We start from the raw sequence: 22,273 nt of genomic DNA, 5'->3' as shown, positions 1-22,273 counted from the left end.
AGGTGTGCGCGACAGGAGCCGGTGTGGGGGGATGGCCCAAAAGCTGCGTGTACGGTTCTTGGGGAATTGTTCTTGGGGATTCAACCCATTTTCACGTCCTGCCAATAGACTAATCTCGATGAAAGCTATTTTCTAAAGAAACAGTGATCTACACTTGTCTGATCTTTAGATAAGCTACAACCAGCTTGCATAAGCTTATTCCTGCTGTGACTGCTCTGGTGTTTACAGGGAACAGGTCCCAGCGAGGTCCCTGCAGGATCCTCCTCTGGTTTTGTTTTTGCTCAGTGGATTCTCCGCAGACTTCTCCAGGCACACTGCAACCCCACCGGATCAGGGGTCTGCTCCCAGAGCCCAGCGGGTGTTCCAAAAGCAGCACAAGGGACCGGAGGCTTTGTCTCAGCTTCACCTGAGTTTGTTTTGCACACTGAACATATTCCATCTGGAGACTGCTTGGGGAAGAAAAAAGAGCCCCAGGCTTGGCTCCAGGGTGGGTTTTGCAGGACAATCCACTCGCACTTGCTGCTGCGTTCAGAGCTGTGAGTCTGTAAATCTGGCTTGAAATCAGAAAATGGAAAATTAAAACAGTGAGCCTGACTCACTGCTGCTCAACTCGATTTTAATCCCCTGGAAGATGGGAGTTCTCTCTGGGATGATGCAGTACATGGTGGCATAGGATTAAAAACTGCCCACGCAGTCCAGATGCTGGGCCTGGATCCTGCCCCCCACAAATGCCGTTACTTTGGCCTCTCTGGATTGCACAAGACTGTCCCCCCAGCAATAAAGCACTACAGAGGAGCTACAGGAAGGGGAAGCCTGGAGCCTGCTCTCTCAAGGACCTGCATTTCATCTCATTTAAGTGGTCACAGCAGCGATGTTGCTTGATATTGATGGTGACAGCCCGTAGCGATGTGCTTGTGGTGGTGCAAAAGCCTCAGGTTTGCTGTGAGGTGTCATTTACAGTTCGGGAGGCCGGGGAGGGAGCGCAGCCCTTCACCCTTCATGGGCAGCGGCGTCACCAGCAGCGCAGGAGAACTATATTTACCATCCAAGTGTGGTCAAACAGTTTCCTCTCAACAGGGCGGTGTCTTGCTTTCCACACACCGCACTGAACAGCTCGGATGAATTTTAGTCTGTTAGGCTAAGAGCAATGAGTGAAAAAAGAAAAATGAAAAAAAAAAAATTGATTTTTACATTAGAGAAGCATGAAGCCTTTTGGAGCCCACACTCCTGTTACTGATGAGTAACAGAGAACAGCACATAAAGATTCACCAGATCTGTCTGTCCATCTCCCTGCAGACACAGGATCCCTTTCGTGCAGTACAGTCTTTGTTCAATTAAGTTTTCAAATCCCAGGCAGAAGGATCCCCCTTTGCCCTATCGAGGCTGTTTGCACATTTTCTTCGCTTTCTGTTCCCTCCTCCGGTTCCTGCTTCCCCCTCAGCTGGGCCTCCAGGCTTTCTCTTTCCTCTTTCTTCCCTGCTCTGCAGCAAGCCAGATTCCCTGCCTCCCCCACCTGGCTCCCTGGGGAAGAGGGCTGGAAAGCAAAACAAAAGAATCACTCACTGGGAAACCGTAATTTGCTCAACCCTCCTCCCTCCAACACTCCCACCGCCAAAGGGCTCTGCGGAGTCAGGCCCTAAGAGCAAGAAAAGCCGGAGGGTGGGAGCGAAGGCTTTGAAGCCAAACCAAAAACCTTTGATGGCTCCGGGTGCGCTGGGAGGGAGGCCCCGGGGTAACCGAACTCCGGTCAGCTGGGTTTGCTGGTTCATTCCCTGGTAAATTGGGATCATTCTCCACCCTACGCTGCTCAGGGCTCTGCGGAGATGAATCTCCAGCAGCTACAAATGCCACCTGGTAGTGCTGTTTGTACAACTTCTCCTTGTGAAATTAGCAACGTTCCCATCCTAGTTAGAAATATGAACTAGTATGTGTGTGGCTGTGGTATAAGCTGTGCAATCACACATTTTGTATTTCCTTTAGAAATACTGCAAACCATGGAAATAACCCCTGCGAGCATGTTAGTGCCAGTAAGTCTTTGCGCCGGATGCTTCTCCAAGGCAGATGGGAACTTCAGCACAGCCTGTCCTCACATAACGCCTCTCAAGCAGATGGTACAAAGTCACATCCAGAGTTATTTTGACTTCTTCTGAATCCTTGGGTGGAAAGAAATAATCCAGAGGAAGAGCGTGGCCATGGCAATGTGGTTTGGCCCATTTAGCGACCCCACGTCAGTGTCTCTCGCCTGCCTGCAGTCACCTGGATTAACACAATATTAGTTCTTTGGGTGGAGATGCCAGTAACTGCAGTCAATGAAAACCCATTATATTACTCAAAAAGTTCAAGGATGAATTAGACCAGATGTTTTGGATATGACTTTGGCCAGTGCTTATTAGTCCTTGAAGACGTAACTAAGAAACCCTGGTTCCACAGGCAGATAATTCAGTGTAACTGCGGTGTAACTGCTACCCTGGAAACCAAGACGCGAAGTGCGCCCCTATTTTACCAACATTTAACAAATGTCATCTTTAATTGGTGATACACGTTGTTCTCTTTAATGAGTGACACTCTCCTGAACAATTGGAACTCACGTAATGAAACCAGGAACGCTGTTTTGATTGCTCTGAAATAGCGGGGCTCAAAATTAGCTGTCAGGAGGAACAGAATGAAAAGCAATTTGATGTCCATAGAAGCTGCGAGAATAGATGAGGTCAAGTGAGTGCTGCTAACAGGGCCTGTCCAGACAACGTTTTTGTACTCACCTAGACTGGGTTTAACAATGTGTTTGCATTCACCTAGACTGGGTTTAACAGGAAGGCACAGCTGTGTCTATGTGGAAGGAATTGGTAGCTTCTGATAATGCCAAGAAAATTATCTTTTCAATCTTTCCAGGAAATTTTTCTTCAGAGATGACACATACATTCACTTTCTTTCCCTTTGAGAACAGGAACTGCTCCCCTGAAGCAGGCTGGTGTTTCAGCCTCACGGTCCAGCCGCATCATGAGTATCCAAATTCTATTGAAATTACCTGGTCAGAGACCATAAAGTGAGTGTGAAACCTCACATGGCATCAACTCGAAGGGTTTTAAAGCATATCAGAATTTGGCTTTTTGCCTGAGCTACTGCTTGCATTTTTATTGTTTAGTCAGTGATAAGTCTTCTCCGTATCTCCCCAGTTTCCAAGATTTAAAACAAGTCTGTTTACTGTCCAATTGATGGATTTAACTAAACATTAAAATTTACCAGCTCCTCAGTTGCATTTTCTGTAACCGTCCCATTTTGCTGATTGTGTGATAACCAGTGTTACAGAGCTCATCGGTGGTGCTGATTTAGACTCTTCCCATGCAACATTAGTGTCCCATCCGTAGTTCCATGCGGACAGCAAAGGAGCGAGATCTCTTTTGCACACCAAAGGCATTCTTCTAGGTTAACCCTGGCTTGAATATCGCTTTTGCATCATCTTTGGACACTCTGTGTCAGAATAAAAAGTTTTCACAAAACAGGAGAGCAAAGCAATAATGTACTGTCCACAAATTATGATCTTTTCCTTAGTCACAGCTGAACAGAACATTTTAGAATCCATCATTTATTATCGCTGGAAACGGGGAGCTGTCGCATCTCACTGACATGAGAGGAAAGGTCTTAGTCACAAAGTGCCAGAGAGATCAGCTCTATTGTTTCTGCGGTTCTGGGCAGGTATAAAAGGAGGTGACAGGCACTCAGCATCACTGCGACTGGAACCTCATGACAAGACTGGCAAGGAGACACATCTGTGCAGCTTGGAGCTTCACTGGGATCTCTACGAGATCAGCAGTGAGTAGATAACGTTACTTTCGTAACTGGAAGATGCTTTTTAATTAATACAGAGTTTACTGTTGATCACAATAGGAAAGTATAGCTTACTTATTATGAATGGGCAGGAGTTCTACATTAGTGTAACCTAAAGTATCATAGAGCATGTAAATACATATGTATTTCTGTGTATATTACTGTATTTAATACAGATTGTTTTAAACCAGAACAAGTACCTGTTTGTTCTTTCATGTCTAGTTTAATTTGACCACACTGTCTAACAAAATTACTTCCAAATTAATGGAGTAGGCTTATTAAGAACAAGCTTAATTTTTGCAGCGAAATGTATAAGTTGCCTTTCTCTATATTTCTATATATTTCTACATTTCCTTGCTTGGAGTCCTAAATCTCCTTTTCTACTATTGCCTCTCAATATGCTGCTTCCCGCTCTTGTACGTTTGCAAGCACAAGAGATCACTTCAATTAGAAATGTCAAGAGACCTGTCTGATGAAAACTTAGCAGAAATTTCACAAGAAGATCAGGATCGCTGCCTAAGAAATCTGGCACAAAACTCACAAGAGTTTCCAACATACACCGGTAAAAGATGAATATCTATTCATCTTTTACCGGTGTATGTTACAAATCCACATGTCTGGTGTTCGGGAAGCCGTGGGATGATGTACCACAGTACAATGCTCCACTTTTACCAGTGCTTAAAGGCTGAAATTCCTTTTGTCAGGTGAAAGAAAAAACTGAGAAAAAAAGACTTTTGATCACACTGTCAGCTTCTTGTCCTGTGGAGCAGATCTAAAGAAGAGAGAACATGTTCCTGCCCCAGAGATCTCTGCAGATGGTTACATTTTTGGCAATTCTTTTTTTTGCCTGTTTTGCAACATGTCAAGACACTGACAAGTAAGCAATATCATCCTTTTACTTAATACCATTAGAAGACTGCTTGCCTTTGATTTGAGGGGCTGTATTCTCTGCTGCTGTCCTTTACTCCAGGGGCTGGCAGAAGGAAAATTCTATACATTTGATATGACAACATTTTACATCGCCTTCTATGCAGTATAAAATTAGACCAATTGCACTTTTAGATGCGTGACGGATACCACATTTCAGCTGATGCTTTTAAACACAGTGTAGCAAACCATGTGAGGATGTTCAACGCAAGCCACAGAAATGGCACATACTAAAATTCCATATTTAGGTTCCCATTCAGATCCAAACTTGCAATGGGAGCCTATAGCTGCAGTCAGCTGTTATCTGAACAGCCTGAAATCCAGAAATATTTGCATCCCAGAACTGGCCTGCCCTCCCCAGTCAATATTTGGCTCAAAATTTTTTGGTATATCTGAAGAAAATAAAGCTTTGTTTTCATTACATGCACACCACTGATTTCAATTAAATTACTCCTGAGGTACAGCTCTGGAAGGAAAGAACCAAACCCAGAAATCCTAGAACACTCAGGTTATGAAAAGGGAATTTAAACCTCTGAAAAGAACCCAAATTTGGGAAAGCCCAAACCTCTGTAAGAGCTGGGGCTGCCCTCCGCATTGTGTCTAGACACCAGCAACGCTCCTTCCTCAGCTTAGAGAAGCATCTCAGCTTGACAAAGGCAAATCGGCCACATTTGAAATAGTTTAGATCCGGCCGTGCATGTTTCCTAACTTGCTCCTTCTTCCTGCTGCAGTAAACGAGCTGTGACGGAGCATCAGCTCATGCACGACAAAGCGAGGGCGTTCCAAGGGCTCAAGCGCCTGATGTGGCTCCACAATGCCCTGGGCAGCGTGCACACCGCCAGCAGCCGGGATATTTCGCTTTCAAACGCCATGTGGGATGCGCAGAAGAGCCCAGATCCCTCCGATCTCTTCAACAGCATCAGCAGAGACGAGACTTCAAGCTTGATGAAGCAGCTGCTGGAATTGATGGAGAAAGAGCGGGGCTTCCCCCCGTTAAAGCAGCCGAGTTTGCTGCAGGATGTGAAGACGCCAAAGGGTAACTGGAGCCCCCAAGACCTTTTTGACCTCCTTCAAATCAAAGAGCTGGGCAGCAAGAGGAATCCCAGCACCTAGGCACAGGACTTGTCCCAGTAGCCTCAATCCAGCTCAGTCCATCCGTTGCTTTAGCCATGTGATGTTGTAAGGCAAAGCTCTAGAGCAAAGATGAACCACAAAAAAAAAATGTCCATTTGTTGCACTAGTTACTCCTAGACATTAAATAGGGACCCGTTAAAGAGAGAGAGATTCTATTTCACACCTGCCTGCAGTTCTGCCCCATTCTGCAGTAGTAGTTCTTTTCCTGTTTGTTTTTTTCCTTCTTCTCCACTACATAGAATGGTTTAAGTCCCTCAACTCTCAGGTTTTCCTTCAGGGTGGCAAACCTTTGCCAGGCCACAGAGGTAGAAATTGGCAGCGATCCTCACCTTTCCCAACCAAAACCTGAGCCATTCACCTTGTTCTGCTGGTGGAAGAGATGAGAATCAGCTTCCAGGGTCCCTACTTGAGCCCTTTTTTTTCAAGACTTAGTACCTTTTCCTTGTTGATGTGAGATCCTCTCCAAGAGCTCCCATAGTGCAGTTTTCTCAGCAGAAAACCAGCTTTCCGAGGCCGTCTGTGTTTCCTGAAAGAGGCAGCACATGATTTTGCTATTCACCTTTAATATCAAACTCGCCAGCTCTTGTGTAGGCAAAGCAAGGTTCATTTTAATTGCAAAAATCAGTCTTTCACAAATGCAATCTGTGTCACATGTGTTACACATATATCAGTATTTCCATCGTGTAGGGGACTACACACGTTGTTTTAAATCCTGAAATCCCTTTGATGCTGATAGACTTCAACTGAATGTGCGGAAGGTATTTCTTGGTGATAAACCCCCAAAACTCCTTAATGTTGTTAATAATAAACACCTTTTTCACCCTCTGTAAATAAAATGAAGCAAAATCCTCCTTTGCTAGTATCTGCACACATTTGGGATGAGTACAGAACTACACTTCGTTCATTGTGTCATTCCTCAGAGCTCCCTGTTAGATTCCCAAGGCCAATCAAACCGCTACTGAAACAGACGGTTCCAGATGCTCCTGAAGAGAAGCTGGCCACGACGCACACGGGTTATGGTGCCCAGCAGATTTTGCTGAGCTGGGACGCTCAGCCCTTCCTCCCCAAACCTCCCTCCTTCAGACCCGCGGGTGAAACCCAGGGCACCTGGCTACGAAAAGCTCAAACGTCTGGGAAATCGCCGGCCTCCCTCAGCGCGCTCTGTCTATCTGTCCTTGCAGACGTGGTTTCCGCATGGACTGAGGGATGTTTCCTCAGCCCTGGGAGCCTGAGGTGACCGTTGGTGTCATGTCACCTGTCCCTGGGTACACCTCACTCCTGTGGTCGCCACTGACTGACCCAATGCGTGTAACCTGTGTGGGGTTGGGGAAAAAACCACCTCTCCCTCACAGCGGCCGGACACTAAGGTGACGGTGCGTGCGGTGAAGCTGGGAAGGAGCCAGGACACGACTCCCCAGGCCTGCGAGAGGCCTGCGGGCAGCGTGCCACCCCACGGCTGGAAGCGCTGGTATCCCTGGCTGGGCCCAACAGGGGAAATGGGCACATCTGACATAAAGTGCGTGCAAATTACCGCCACCCGCCTCAACGCCCCAGGCACTCCCGGCGCGCACTGCGCATGCGCCGGCACCGCGCCTGGCGCCAACACCCCGCGCATGCGGGCTGGCGGGGGCGGGGTTTAGCAGCCCCGCCCACGGTAGGGGCGGGGCCGGGAGGATGGTGGCGCATGCGCGCTGCGCTAGCGGTCCCGGGGGCGCTTGTCCGGTCCAGGTCGCGGTTGGTGCGGGGGGCGGCGGCGGTGGCGGCGGCGGCGGCTGCTGTAGTGGCCCCGGTCCCGTTCCCCCACCCGCCAGCTCCGTCCCGCCTCTCGGCAGCCGCTTCGCTTGGTTCGGTGGCGCTGGGACCCCGCCGTCGCGTTCAGCTCCTCGCCGCCCCCCTCCCGGGGGGCTCCGGTAAGCCGCCCCCGCCTCGTTGCCATGGCGATCGCCGTGTCCCCCCGCCCGGTGCTCGGCATCCCCTCCCCACGGGGCCCTCTACCGCTGCCGGGGCTCGGGGAGCCCGGGCCCCTCGGTCCGGTGGGGCTGGGGCGGGCCGGGGTCCCCCCTGCCCCGGGGGAGGCGGCGGCGGGGACCCGTCCTCCCCCTCGGCTGGGGGGCTTGAGGTCCTTTTGTTCGCCGCGGGTGATGCTGCCGGGCCCCTCCGCCAGTGCGCCGGGTGGGGCCGCACGAAGGGCCGCGGAGCCACCGCCCCCGGGGGCCGCGGAGCCCCGGGCGGGCGCGGGGGAGCCCCGGTGCCCGGAGCATCCTGCGCGTTCCGCCACCGCCGGGGTGGCTGTCGGGTGACTCTGAGCGCCGGTCCCCGTGGGAAGGGCACCCCAGCACCAACAGGTGCCTTGGCACTGCCTTCCAGCCCGGTACTTTGTCTTTTCTTGCCTTTTCTTGCACCCCTGTGTAACCAGCTTCTAGCAGATAAATTCCGTATTTGTTCTCTAGGAAGTGAAAACCACAGGCAGGGCTTTCACACGTACCTGTGACAGCGCTCAGGGATGTACCTGCCATCTCCTCGGGGAGATCGTGACCCTGCCACTCGCGTGGTGTCACTCGAAGCTGCTCCTCCATAAAGACATATTCCATCTCAAAAAAGAAATACAGCTGGAGGGTCTCACCGGCTCCCACGTTGTTACCTTTTCTCTGAACGAACCTGCAAATGCAGCAAACAAAATAGTTGGTGTCTGCAAAAGACGTGATTTGCGAAGGCACAGGAATGATGCCTTGGAAAGATGTGCTAAAAGTAAACAGAAAAGAATAACTTGTAAAATGTTGCCAGCGCTCAGGCGTTGTAAAAACGGGAAGTGTGTGTCTGACCTCTGTTTGTCTGCAATTTCTAGTAATTTTTGCAAAACTTGGTTACCTGACTGCGCGTTATGTTGTGAGCAGAACTAGACCGAGTTTTACACTCGAAATCTTTGCGTTTGAACGCATTTTAGCAAGTAGAGTTGGGTTGTCAAATGCGCCCTGAAGCCCTGCTACTGGTTGCAAGTGGCATATTCTGACATATGATCCCATATGTAGGATACTTACACTAAAGTTTTTTTTAAACTACAATTAGTTCAAAGGCAGCTGCCCTCTGGATTTTGCCAGATTTCTGTGTGAAAGCATCCAGTAAAAGCCAGAGGGCTTAAAAAGCAACTAAATGCCTTTTTGCTTTCTCCTTCCTCAATTGCTCTGTTACGGGCTGGCTTTCAGGATTTTGATAAATTTCCCAGCGGACAGCAAGCAACTGATGGAGTTATTTCTGTAAGGGTCAAAGGAAAAGGAGCTTCTGGATTAGATGTCTCAGTGTGATGTTTCTGAATTTTTAACATTTATGAACGATAAAATATACATTGGGAGAAATAAACACGGTACTGCCTGAAATTGTGGTTTTTGAGGCATGATGTTTCTTAAGTTTCCTTCCCTCTTATTTTCAGATCAAAAATGTTCAAAACAGGAAGTTTGACTTGTACCTTTTCTTTTGTAAGACTTTTCCCTACTTAGACAACTGAGCTGTTCACGTTTGTTGTTAAAATCTTAACGCTGTGATTCAGCATCACTTAATTGATTTCAGCTCTTGTTTAAAGGTTATTTGTCGTTTGTGATGTTAAATGTTTCCTCCTTTTTCTTTCCTCACAGCCATGGCAATGACAGGCCCGACACCGTGCTCGTCCATGAGTAATCACACCAAGGAGCGAGTTACGATGACAAAGGTGACGTTAGAAAACTTCTACAGCAACCTCATTGCACAGCATGAAGAACGAGAGATGAGGTAAAAAAAAAACAACCTTTCTCGCTTCCTTTCCAAACTGGCTAAGAGCCAAAAATACCTGTTAACTGCATTTAGTTTTTTGGAGCCAAAGCAAAACTAGAGCATTTTGGTTGAGCGTGTACCTGAACTCCTGCGATGGGCACCTGGATCCAGAGGCTTCCGCATCCCGTGGGATTTCAGGCTGGAGCTTTGTGAGCTCCTTCTGAAACAAATTGAAACGTGCCTGCAAATGCAAAAGTGACAGGACCGTTACCAAGCTGTAAAAAACCCACGTATTTGATTATGTGATTAAGTAGAAATTAACTTTGGGATGTGCTTGGGATGATTCAGGTACAATTCAAAAGGAGAAAGCCAGGGTTTACAAATGTTTATCTGGCCTGTGTTCTGGTGCCTCTTCCCATTCGATGTCCCTGGTTGTAATATTTAAAACTCATTCCAGAGCATCAGTTTGGATTATAACGTGTGATCAAGTCAGCCAATAAAGGAGACGATCTTGTCAAAGACAAGGAGGGGACTGGCACTTCCTGCTGGCTGCTTGAGTTGGCTCAACCTACGGCATCTCTTTCAATATATCGGTCAAAATAAAACAAGCAATTTAACTGAGAAGTGTTACTTTCCTTTGGCTGGAACCCTCTAATTTCTTGAATACTCTCAAGTTCTAGCACTTTTTTAACAATAGATGTGACTGTAGATGCACAATTTGGAGTCTAAATGGTGTTGGCTCAGATAGGACCTATTAGGGATATTTGGGGGAATTTTAGCATCGTTTGGTCATGCTGAGCTATTTAATTCTGCATATTGCAGCGGTCGTCTTGCTACTGGAGTCGCTGCTTTGAGTGTGAAATGAGATGACTGGACAGGGCTCACTGGGTGCTTAAATAAGGGCAAAGCGATTGAATGTGCCTGATTGTGGGAGCGATAACCCCGAATATTATCACGTCCCAGCAGCTGCGTAGTGGCACAGGAGACCGGAACAGGATCTTGCGAAGAATGACTTGCATAAAGAGAAGGAATTTGTTAGTATGTTTGTGTTTTTATTGGTATAACATTACACATGGAGAGGGGAAAAAAAAAAACCCAGAACCAAAGCAACAAACCCCCCACAAAAAACCAGAAACAAATAAAAACCAAACCAGAAACAAACCCACCAGTCCCAGGTCAGCCAGCTATTAATGTGATTGGTGTTGGGAAAAGTTGCCAGAGGGCAATAATCACAAATGTCCTGAAGCCGCTCCCCTCCCTCAAGTCTTGCTTCCTTTTTTTTTTTTTCTTTTCTCCCAAATAATCATTTTATACTAAGGCTGTAGATATTTCTGATTCTTTTAAGGGGGACAATGTGCACAGACATGTTTCCTCTTCCCAAATATTTTGAGTATCTTGAGTATTAGGAAATAAAAATTAACTTTTCTCATTTTGCATATGATGAGTTTGAGATGCAGAGAAATTACAGTCCAGACCCACAGCCGTGCTTCAGTAGCCAGTTCTCCCGGGAATAAGTGAGACTTTGGTGTTTAAATATTAATTATGGTTCTGGCCTTAAATGACTTGCCCAGCTGTCACAGAGAGACAAGAACCCAGATCTCCTCAAGATACATTCGTATAAAACAAACATACACTTGAGTAAGAAGTGAAACTTGAGGCAGGTTTCGATTGCCAAAATTAAGAGGGCAAGGCTAGAATGGGAAAGCTGTAAGATTAGATTCTTCAAAATTCATCTCGTGTCTGAGTCTCCTTATATATCGTTTACCCTTGTTACGTGCGGCCGTCACATCCTCCTTTCACAGCGAGCGCGGGCCCGAGGTGTCGGATATGGGCATGTGATTAAGAAACAACTTTAATGATTCAACCTGTATTTTTCCAATTTGTCTCTGCTGTAGGCAAAAGAAGCTGGAACAAATGATGGAAGAAGAAGGCTTAAAAGATGAAGAGGTAATGAATATGGGGAAAGTTATCTTAATGGTTAAATACAAGTGATTTTATCTTATCCGTTGGTATCTGGGGTCTTTACTTGGAATTGCTGGGATCTCTGGAGCCCACCTGCAGAATTCTCACTGTGTTTTTTGGGTTTTTTTTGCCTAAACTCTAGAAGAGAATCCGGAGGTCAGCACATGCACAGAAGGAAACAGAGTTTCTTCGCCTAAAGAGAACACGGCTCGGTTTGGAGGACTTTGAGTCTTTAAAAGTAATAGGCAGAGGAGCATTTGGAGAGGTAAGTCCGGAAGGACGATTAAACAGATTTTCATATGGCACTGGTATTTGTTAAAGACTTGCATAGTTTATACAAGTGAAAGATAAATGTTCTAAAACCTGCAAATTGATTTTTAGCTTAACAGTCACATGCATCTGTCTTTATAGCTAATGAATGCTGCTTTAAAAATATTATGTGCTTTAAAGAAACATGAATGCGCAGAACTTGCTTACCATTACCACGCGCTGTATAGTGCTTTTTATCTTTATAATCTGATGTGATTTCGTTAAATGGAAGCCAAGGGCTTGACACCCAAATTTGCCAAGAGTTGTAGTGATAACGCTGTATTTGACTCAGGTTTTTGTGCTTCCCAGGTGCGACTTGTCCAGAAGAAAGACACGGGGCACGTTTATGCCATGAAAATACTACGTAAAGCCGATATGCTTGAGAAAGAGCAGGTGAATAGTCACCTTGAGTAGTGATGCTGCTCCTGTCCATGGTTTACATGACTTGGGAGGTAATTGTGACGTGTAGAGAGTAACAGGCATCTGTGGACCAGGTTTACTAGCTAAAAAATCACGTGGTGGTGGTTTTTAATAGAGGAAATAGGTCAGAAAAATCTCACGTGAATTTATAAGGACCTGTCTTCTAGTGGGATTTTTTTTTAAATTAAAACATTCCTTGAGGCAATGCAGAAGTTTGAGGAATATCCAGTTTTCATCTAAAGAGGCTCACAGGAGTAGTTACAGGCTGTTGTATGGAACTCAGTGCTCAGAACAGGGTTTCAAACAACCTCTAATGCCTTTCTGATTGTATATGATGCCATTTTATTACCTGAAAATATCGAGGAGTGTAACTATTGAAGTTTTGATGGTGTTTCTGCCCTCGTGTAGAAGTCTGACCGCTGTCTTTTCACTATTTGATGCTTTTCGATATAATACTTGAATTGTCTGTGAAAGAAAAAATGCATGTAATAAACCAGAGAGTTGTATTTAATGGGATGCACACGTGTATCTCCAGGTTGGCCATATCCGTGCGGAGCGGGACATTCTGGTGGAGGCAGACAGTTTGTGGGTTGTGAAAATGTTCTACAGTTTTCAGGACAAGCTGAACCTCTACCTGATCATGGAGTTCCTGCCCGGAGGTAACCACCCGAAATCAAGAGGCTGCTTTCCTCTTCTTTGGGGATTTCTAACTTAATTACGAATGCAATGGACCTATAGATCAGAACCAGCTTTTGGTTTTTCTAACCTTTTGCTTTTAGCTAGCTCGCGGCAAGAGGAACTTTGAAGGTCCTTTTTTCAGAGGATGATGATGATGTTTGTCCTCGAATGATAATGCGGCTGTAATTCACTTAAGAAGAAAGTTATACTGAAAGCCTGTAATAAATGTGACTAATGAAACCACAAGAATGCTTTCCGAGATGACAGCGCACAAGTGCAATCTGTTTTGTGTAACAGCTCTGGAGCTGAAAGTACCTATTTTAATGTGTGATTCAGATGTTTAGGCAGGAGTGGCAGTCCAGAGCTGATTCTGGTTTAAGGGATGCTTCTATACATGTACATATTGCATCTTTATGCTATTTACCCATCCCAGTTAAAAGCAACTACAGTACAAGTTTTCCACATCCAGTGATAACAAGGGGAATTATGAGAGTTTGTCACAGAGTTGGTGGGGAGCTCTGTTACTTTATATGAAATCAGTTTAGGTTTCCTGAGGTTTTAAATAGGTTTAATTATTTTCTTTGCAAGCGTCTTCAAAATTAGCGGGAGTGGAGTTTGTGTATTTACCTTTGCTATTTGTTGGGGGCGTTTCTAGGTGATATGATGACACTGTTGATGAAAAAAGACACTCTAACAGAAGAAGAGACACAGTTCTACATAGCTGAGACCGTGCTGGCCATCGATTCCATTCATCAGCTGGGTTTTATCCATCGGGACATAAAACCAGACAACCTTCTTCTGGATAGCAAGGTATGGACCAAGCACCAGCTGGGGCGTAGTAAAGAGGTCGTGGAATTTTTGCTATTGACCTGACTTAGCGTTGACAGTTGTGAAAAAAGATGCTGCTTCTAGCCCTGTTCCTTTTAGCTTTTGAGGGCCTGGGAGGAAAAAACCCACCAGCCAACCAACACCAAAAACACCCACCAGCCAACCAACACCAAAAACACCCACCAGCCAACCAACACCAAAAAAACCAAACACCAAAAAGACCAAAAAAAAACCCAAACCAAACCAAAAACCCAAGCCAGGAAAAGTCCTCTCCTCCACCTCCAGCTGTATTCATATCTCACTTATGAGCTCTCTTCTGACGGTTGTTGAAGCTATTTTTGGTTATTTCAACTGCAATTTAAAACACAGTTTCAGTTCTCCCCTCTTAGTCAAAGCTGTTTCCTTTTGGTCTCACATCTGTTACGCTCACCAGCTATGGGGCTGATGATCGTATCAAACGCGAAGGACGTCGCTGTTCCATTAGTGAGACGGAAAACAGAGTTATTGTCTCCCTCGGAATCGGGCCGTGTTTCTGAAGGCTGGCCAGGTTACCCACTTGCTTCAAGGTGGTTATTGGAGGCAGTCTGCAGAAAGCTTGATTATCTCACTATCCTCCTATTGCTCACTACAAGTTTATTTAGAATGTTGCTTGTTTGGAAAACGTTTGCCAGCAATAAATTATTATACTTCACCAGTTGCCAGCTAATAATGCACTGTTGGAATTACTGATGTAATTCAATACGTCTACATCTGGATGTAGATAATTTTAGGACTTTGAAAAGGATTTATAGTTTGATATACATCTAAAAATTGCACGTAGTCAGCGTGGTCACGTTATGCACTAGGACAGATCCAGTCTGTGAATTTAAATTGTTTCTTTTTACCTGTTGGAGTCAATGCACAATCCAGGGCCGACAGCTCCCTCTGGAGACGTTTCCTTTCTCTCGAAGCCATCAGGAGCTCCAGGAGCAGAGGTGGCTTGAAGCGAACAGCTACTGGGCTTTCCCTGTGGAGTGATAAGAATATTAATAGCTTGATTCTATGTACACATCCAGTCTTAGGCTAAAACAAGGAATGCAAGAAGAGAGCATCTATTTATTACACAAAATAAAGGGAGGGGAAAAAGTAGAAAAGTTTATTTGCTATGGTAATATCTCATACTGTGCTTGTTTTTTTGTTTTTGTTTCTAGGGCCACGTGAAACTCTCAGATTTTGGTCTGTGTACCGGACTAAAGAAAGCCCACAGAACAGAATTTTATAGAAACTTGAACCAAAGTCTTCCTAGTGACTTCAGTAAGTTCCTTGGCCTCACTCGCTCTTGGTGACTTAACTCATTTCAGTGTGAGGTTACAAGGCTGCTGGGGGGATCCGATAATCAACATTGCATCTTGAAGTGTAATTTTGATTTTCTGCAAAACGTCTTTAAAAAATAATTTCACTTACTTGAATGTACAAAACCATCTTCATTTCCACAAGTTTGTCTTTGAAACAGACTCTGCTGTAGCCTTTCTTTGCACGTGTACTAAGCCTGGAATGAAAACTCATGTGATTTGGTAGGTGCTAGCTGTATCTCATGTGTTATTGAAATTAGAAGTGAGCACACAGTCTCTTTGAATATTCAGTAATTTTCTCAAGGGGAATAACACTGATCATGGAATTAAAAAAAAAAACCCCTGAAAGGATGGATCACTAATGAAAGGCTTGATAAACTTTGGCCATATGGGCCAGTGATGAGCACCCGGGGACTGTAACCTCTTACCAGGACAGCTGAGTCCCTGGTACCTTTTTTGATATCGTAAATTTGATTTTTAGTGTAATGGTTTTGGGGGAAAAATGTCTGCTGGGTGACCAGTAGCATTCAGTCACATATATTCCAATCTTCTTTAGCTTTTCAGAACATGAATTCCAAAAGGAAAGCAGAGACTTGGAAGAGAAATAGACGGCAGTTGGTGAGTGTTTCACCTGCTTGGGAAGGTTCTCGGCTGCTGAGCTGTTGCATTCGAATAGCACACATTTAAATGACATTAATCCATTTCAGAGTTCTGAATAATGCTGAAATAAAACATTCCTGCTTTTTCTTTTAAAAAGAGGAATGACTGCGGTTTGTCCTTCATCCATCTGTTAAACAGCTGGTGACATACGTGCCAGAGACAGCACTGTCGTAATTATTTATAATTGGTGTCTGATGCCTTCCAGCTACAACTAACAGTTCTTGCCACTTTTAATATAACAAAGGCTTAATGACCCACTCCAAGGTGTATATAGACAGTGGTACCTTCCCCGTTTCCCTGACAGTATTTTAAGACTCCTTCACATGAACACATTGCTTTTTGTCTCTATGTATCTTAATATAAAGACTTTAAACAACTTTGCTAAAGATTTTAGAGACAATCTGGTATCTTCCTCAAAATAACCATAGTTGCGTAAGTTCCCACTTCCATATCGGGGAGTTTTCTCTAAAGATACGTAACTAGTGGTATTTATTCCAGGCTTTTTCCACTGTGGGTACTCCGGATTACATTGCCCCTGAAGTTTTCATGCAGACGGGATACAACAAGCTCTGTGACTGGTGGTCGCTCGGGGTCATCATGTACGAGATGCTGATCGGTAAGAAACCGGCCGCGTGTGAGCTCCGTGCGGGATCGGCTGTGCGTACGTGCTTGGGGTTGGGTTCTCAAAGTATCCACTCCCTGCGTGGTTTGTGAGGTTTTTCTAGACTTCAGTAACTACAGGAACTATTTTTGCATTAGACAAGACTGTCTTTTTCTTTCTTTCCAGGTTACCCGCCATTCTGTTCTGAGACTCCTCAGGAAACGTATAAGAAAGTAATGAATTGGAAGGAGACTCTGACATTTCCTCCAGAAGTTCCAATATCCGATAAAGCAAAGGATCTTATTTTAAGGTGCCAGCCATATGGTTTGCCAGTTAATATACTACTAATTTTCTTGTCTTACAGACTGTCCTATGTGCCTCTCATAGGTTGTTTCACATGATAAAACCTTGATGCTTGTGACAGCTACGTACTGTTATGCACACGCATCAAATGCTGAACTCCCTCGTCAAATGCATTTGTCTCAGGTCATTTAGTGGTTTCCTGACCAAACTCTGATAAAAAGGAGCTCCCATGGGAGTGCTGCCAGTGTGGCAAAATACGAACATTCTTTATTTTGTCTGCGAGCTTCTCATGGAAGTAACTTAAATCTTTTTGCCACAGCTTCTTACAATAGCAACGGGTTTGACACTGTGTGCACTGGAGCATACAGATGGATGTCAGTGCATTCTGCCTCTTGCTCTTGTATTTTCAATCACTTCTCTGTTCTCAGGACAGAAATATGAATGTCTAGCTTTTCAGGCTTTATATGTTGTCCTGCTCTGCATGGTCCTGAAATAGAAAGGGCACATTATGCTGTTGCGGAAGAATACCACATCTTATTTGTAGCATTTGACATGACATTCCTGAGCATAACTTTGTGTGTTGGTTTTGTGGTGGGAGTTCTTGACCTTCTCCATTTATATGTTAAGAAACCGTAGTAGTACCAGTTCAGAAAGCCGTTCCATTTCTGGATGGAATGCTTTCATTTTCATTTTTCCTTCATTTTCATTCTTCCTTCCATCTCAGATTTTGCTGTGAATGGGAGCACAGAATTGGTGCATCTGGTGTGGAGGAAATAAAGAGTAACCCATTCTTTGAAGGGGTTGATTGGGAGCATATCAGGTAAGATGCTTTGCAGAATAGCAGCTGCTCTTCTCTGTGGCCTGTTTAAAGCCAGAAAGGAGCAGCTTGACTGGCATTTATCATATCTAGGTGTGGGTGAGAGTATTTTGTTCCTTATCTGAAGCTTGCTAAGGTTTAGGTACCTTCAGTCTTCGATTCTGTTAAGAAATGGAAAGTGGCTGAATCCTGCTTGCTTCTGCCTTTGAGATCTTAACGCTGAAACTGCTCTTCTTGGCAGAGAGAGACCTGCTGCAATTTCAATAGAAATTAAAAGCATTGACGATACCTCAAACTTTGATGAATTCCCAGAATCTGATATCCTTAAACCAACAGGTAAATGCTTTGATTCTGCACGTAAACAATCCTTCCTCTTCTCCGATGGAATAATGTAACTTTCCTGTTAATCAGATAAAACCTCGCCTCCGCTAAGATCTTTTGTAATTATCAGATTCTCAGCTTGGCAGTCTCGTGGTGCAGGGGTGCATGTGAAGCTGGAATTTGGGTTTCGGGAGATGGGATGCAGACTTGTGAACAATGCCAGAGCTTTTGGAGGAGCGGTGTCTCTAAGAGGCAGCAGAGCTCCCAGAAAGGGAGCCCAACACTGCGAGTACCTCTTGGTACCGGCTGATTCTTGGTACCGTGTCTAACACTTAGTACAGGGGGAGCGAGGGGGTGGGACAGCAGGGATGATATGTTTTGGTGTAAATCTCTAAAGGATCCTGGTATTTACATGGCAAAGCATATTCAGACATTTGCTCCATGGGGTTGAAGAATGAAAGCGAATGCATGGATTTATGATATTTCTTTCTTTAGAGGCATTTTATTTCTATACGTAGAGATGTGGTTCTTAGGGATGTTTTAGTGCTAGAGTTGGGTTACGGTTGGACTGGATGATCTTAAGGGTCTCTTCCAACCAAAATGATTCTCTGACTCTCCCCTACTCCACATCCAGTGTTTGGTAAGAAAATAAACCTTGCAGTCTTCAAAGGATAATGTTATTTTTTTTCTCTGTGTTATCAGTGGCAACAGGCAACCATCCAGAGACTGACTACAAGAACAAAGACTGGGTTTTTATCAATTACACCTACAAGCGTTTCGAAGGTCTGACAGCCCGAGGAGCGATACCATCCTATATGAAAGGAGGAAAGTAACACATCTCTACCTGGGACAGCTTCTGAGCCGTGGAATTCCGTTCCTGTACTTTGGGTTTATACCTAGAACTTTTTTTTTTTCTTTAAGAAAACTTGAGGGCTATCAACTGTTGGAGAAGACTTCAGGACCCTGGTTTGTTACACACCCTGGTTGTTACTAAGGAGTTTTTTTTTCTGCACCATTGAAAAATTCCACAAAATATTTGCGTCATCTCTGCTGCAAGCACGTTTTGCTGCTTCAAGAGCGAGAGTTTTCAGTTTTCTTTTAAAATTCTTTCCCAGATTCTACAGTCCAGCGGGAGATGAGAGCAAGCCTTCCCTCTGACATTGCAAAGCATGCGATGTTGATAGGGACTGTTTTGCCAGTCCTGCATTAAATGACAAACTCAATCCGCCAATTCTGCCAGCACTGTTTCCCAGTGGCTGAGGAGTTGAGGGCAGAGGAAACAAAGCAATAATTAAAGCTTGAGACAGACAACTCTCCAGTAAACTATCTAGTAGGACACAACTTGGATTGCCTTAACCTTAGTTTGTAGTGCTGTTTTTTATAACGCCACTCAGAAGCCTCTTTAATCGCATTTCTCCGCGCTGCCGCAGTGGCCTCCAGTTGTGGTGCACTTTACTTGTGGTACTAAGACCCTCAAGCCATTTAATATTTTTTTCTAAATTCAAAAAAATGTGCAACTCTTTCTTTTCTAGCCAGTGACAGCAGAAACGGGCCCCTTCCCACACGAAGCCAACAGTTTTCGGTTGCTGTATGAAAAGACGTACCTCTAAACAATGGAGATGATAAAAACTACAGCTGCTCACACAAGCCGATCTGGAATTAGAGCAGAGAGGGAGGGAAATTCATTGAAGCTGATCCCTGGTGCTCCTGCTGCTGCCATCTTTTGGCCACTTCTAAGACCTGCTGCATCTTCAGCTGTTTGAAGACAAAACCATCTTCTGTGGCTTTTTTTGCTCTTGGTTTGGGCAGAACAGGATCAGATTCCTCCGTGAGTCTTGCGTTTCCGCACAGAGCTCCTCGTGCTGCTGGGGCTGAACCCTCTGGCCCTGTGGTTTTCCACCTTTGGGGCAGCGGAACCCACCTTGTCCACTCTTTGATTATTGCCTAGTGTCATTTCAAAAAGTACATTCAGTTAGGATCAGGATGCTCTCCAGGAGAGCCCCAAAGTGCCTTTCCTTGCCTCGACATCTCTCAGAACACGCCTGCATTTTGGGAAGGAGGATTCTGCCTCTGTTGAGCTTTTGGTAGTTCCTTTTTATGATCATGAGCCCCCCTTTGAACCTGGTTTGTAGTTAACTCCTCACTTCCAGGGGCAGGTGGCACTAACCTTTGGGCCTGCCTGGTTCCAATCTTTAATTTGCAGTTAGATTTTAAATAATATCAGTTTAATGAGGTTTCTAAAAGTGTGTATCAATTTGAACTGTCTTGGATTCTTGCAAACTTCTGTTGGTGCTGAACACGATGTAGCACAGACAAAACAAAGCCGTTTAAAACAAAGCTAGAGCAGTGTTTCAAAGTAAAAGGAAGGCTTTCAGTTAGATTTAGTCCTAACTTCCTAGATTAAGAAATGAAAGCAAATGGATTTGTAGTGCAACTCTTTTTTTGTAATAGGTGCTTTTAGGGAATTTTTACCTAGATGTCTTTTGGACCGAGTGCCATCATGAAGGACTGATTGGGGGATTGACAGTGCCCTGTGGAGCTAAAACTGGGTGATAATTCATTAACATCCTTTCCCTGACCACCCCTTGGGGTTTTTTTGTGTGTGTCCTAGAGTTTAATGACTTGCCATGAGCAGCTGAGATCCCAGTTGGATCCTACAGACCTGAAATGCAAAAATAGCCTTAATTAGACGTACCCAATCACTGTAGTCAGTAGGGCTTACTCAGATGACAAGGGCTAACTGAAGTAATGATCTATATAGGATCAGGCTTTTTACCAACTACTCAGTAATATCACTTGTGCTCCTTTTGTATTTTTTATGGACTGATACCAACTTCTCAAACTGCTCCACCTCCTTATCCCACAGTTTCTTCTAGCCACTTGAAAATGTTGCCTTATAAACCATTGGAAAACTAAGAGGTATTAAGATCAAAGCATTTAAAAAAATTTCTAACAGCTTGGTTATTGCCTTAAAATTAAAGAAACAACCAACAACCACCAAATCCCCAAATTCTTTAAAGCTGCTGTGGATTAGGAATAAATTATTTTGAGTAGCTGCATTATTAGCCCTTTGCTAAAAGGGACTGGCATTTTTATTTATAAATACCAAAGATGAAGAAGCTATACAATTATAAGTTGTGATAACTTGCTGTGAAAAAAAACCCTATTAGTATGTATTGTGCATTTTTAGTGCATGCGTTTTAAAGTCCTCAGAAACCTCAGACTGTTCACTTTTTGAGTTAAAGGAAGCTTTTTGAAGGCACAAGGAGCAGTTGGGCACCTCACCCCTCTTGTCTTTCAGGAGAAGGTGGATGTGTCTGAATATCATTGTCCTCCTGGACACACATTTTGTATTACACTTACAAGTCACCTTCCTAAAACAGCTGTTTGCCAACACTAGGAAAAAAAATACATTGTCGTCTTTCCAGGATCCACACTTGACTGCTATCAAAGTCAAGATTTTTTATGCCTGTTCCATCTCCTGTGTTAGCCAAACATTTTTCTCAGCTGCTGGCTTGTGTATTGAGGTCCTATGTATCTTTTAGCTCTTTTTTTAAGCTGCAAGCAGTTGCTGGACTTGTAGGAGTGATTCCAATCTGAATTTTCCAGTGGATCTGAGCATGAGCTACACTGCCAGTTCACAAAACCGTACCAAGTGTTTCTTATCACTGTGCCCTGGGTCTGCCTTAACCTCTAAGTTGAAAAAGTGTTCTGTAAATATTTAAAAGCTGTTACTAAATTGCACTGTAAAATTTGGCAAGTGTATTGTGTGTTGCTAGGGGAGCCAACTTTTTATGGAACAATCTTTGCATTGTGTTGTGTAAATAAAATCCTCTTAGTAAACATGGTTTTGCTGGCATGTTTTGGTTTCACAAACTGGAATCTCAGAGTTTTTTTGGTTTTTTTAGACTTAAACTTTAGACTTAGAATTACAGGCTTGGGTATGAGACTGCATTTCCAAAAGATGCTCCGCAGCCATGAATGTGCCCGTGCTCCTGGCAAGAGTGGCTGACCCTGGCTTTGCTCATGCCCAGGTGTCTGCGTTGTGTAAATGCAACTTCTGGGCAAGCTGTTTTAAATCTTTTTCTATTTTTAAAAGGGGTAATAAGCTACAACCCTTCCTTTTTTACCACCGGTTTGTAACATGTTAAAAATCAACTTGCAGTTATTTCATTGCTTCACGTTTGTGTCAGTGCCACTTGTGAGTTCAAGTTCCTGTTATCACCTCAGTAGTTCCACTAAATTCCACCTTGTTCACAAACTCTTAACTCCATTCTCAAGCTTCATCAAGAAAACCCTTGAAATACATCCAGCACTGACGATGGAAATAGAAGCCAGACCTGCTCCCAAGCTTTTTTCATCCAGAGACAGGAGGTAGAAGCCAAGAGCATCTTTCACAGCATATTCACCAAA

The 22,273-nt window shown here is 44.5% G+C and overlaps 2 protein-coding genes and 1 long non-coding RNA gene across 3 annotated transcripts; 2 read left to right on the top strand and 1 right to left on the bottom strand.

Annotated features, from left to right (window-relative positions):
• Positions 1-1,405: 1,405 nt before the first annotated feature.
• LOC135997258 (uncharacterized) lies at positions 1,406-9,835 on the bottom strand. Its single transcript, XR_010607380.1, has 4 exons — positions 9,771-9,835; positions 8,372-8,544; positions 6,322-6,412; positions 1,406-1,534 (listed from the first exon to the last, which is right to left on the bottom strand). It is a non-coding gene; the product is annotated as an uncharacterized LOC135997258 (long non-coding RNA).
• On the top strand, positions 4,614-5,865 carry LOC135997257 (parathyroid hormone 4-like). Its single transcript, XM_065649765.1, has 2 exons — positions 4,614-4,702; positions 5,484-5,865. The coding sequence occupies exons 1-2, from the start codon at positions 4,614-4,616 to the stop codon at positions 5,863-5,865; spliced, it is 471 nt and encodes a 156-aa protein (XP_065505837.1).
• On the top strand, positions 7,578-21,656 carry STK38 (serine/threonine kinase 38). Its single transcript, XM_065649756.1, has 14 exons — positions 7,578-7,796; positions 9,516-9,648; positions 11,526-11,577; positions 11,735-11,857; positions 12,211-12,294; positions 12,857-12,980; positions 13,655-13,809; positions 15,018-15,120; positions 15,715-15,776; positions 16,317-16,434; positions 16,606-16,729; positions 17,447-17,542; positions 17,781-17,875; positions 18,563-21,656. Exons 2-14 carry the CDS (start codon positions 9,518-9,520, stop codon positions 18,691-18,693), a joined length of 1,398 nt encoding a protein of 465 aa, XP_065505828.1. The 5' UTR covers positions 7,578-7,796; positions 9,516-9,517; the 3' UTR covers positions 18,694-21,656.
• The last annotated feature ends 617 nt before the right edge of the window (positions 21,657-22,273 follow it).

This window comes from Caloenas nicobarica, chromosome 21 (genome assembly GCF_036013445.1).
Source record: "Caloenas nicobarica isolate bCalNic1 chromosome 21, bCalNic1.hap1, whole genome shotgun sequence".
Lineage (NCBI taxonomy): Eukaryota > Metazoa > Chordata > Aves > Columbiformes > Columbidae > Caloenas > Caloenas nicobarica.
Note: the sequence above shows the minus strand (reverse complement) of the source record. Positions and strands in the feature narration are given on the sequence as shown.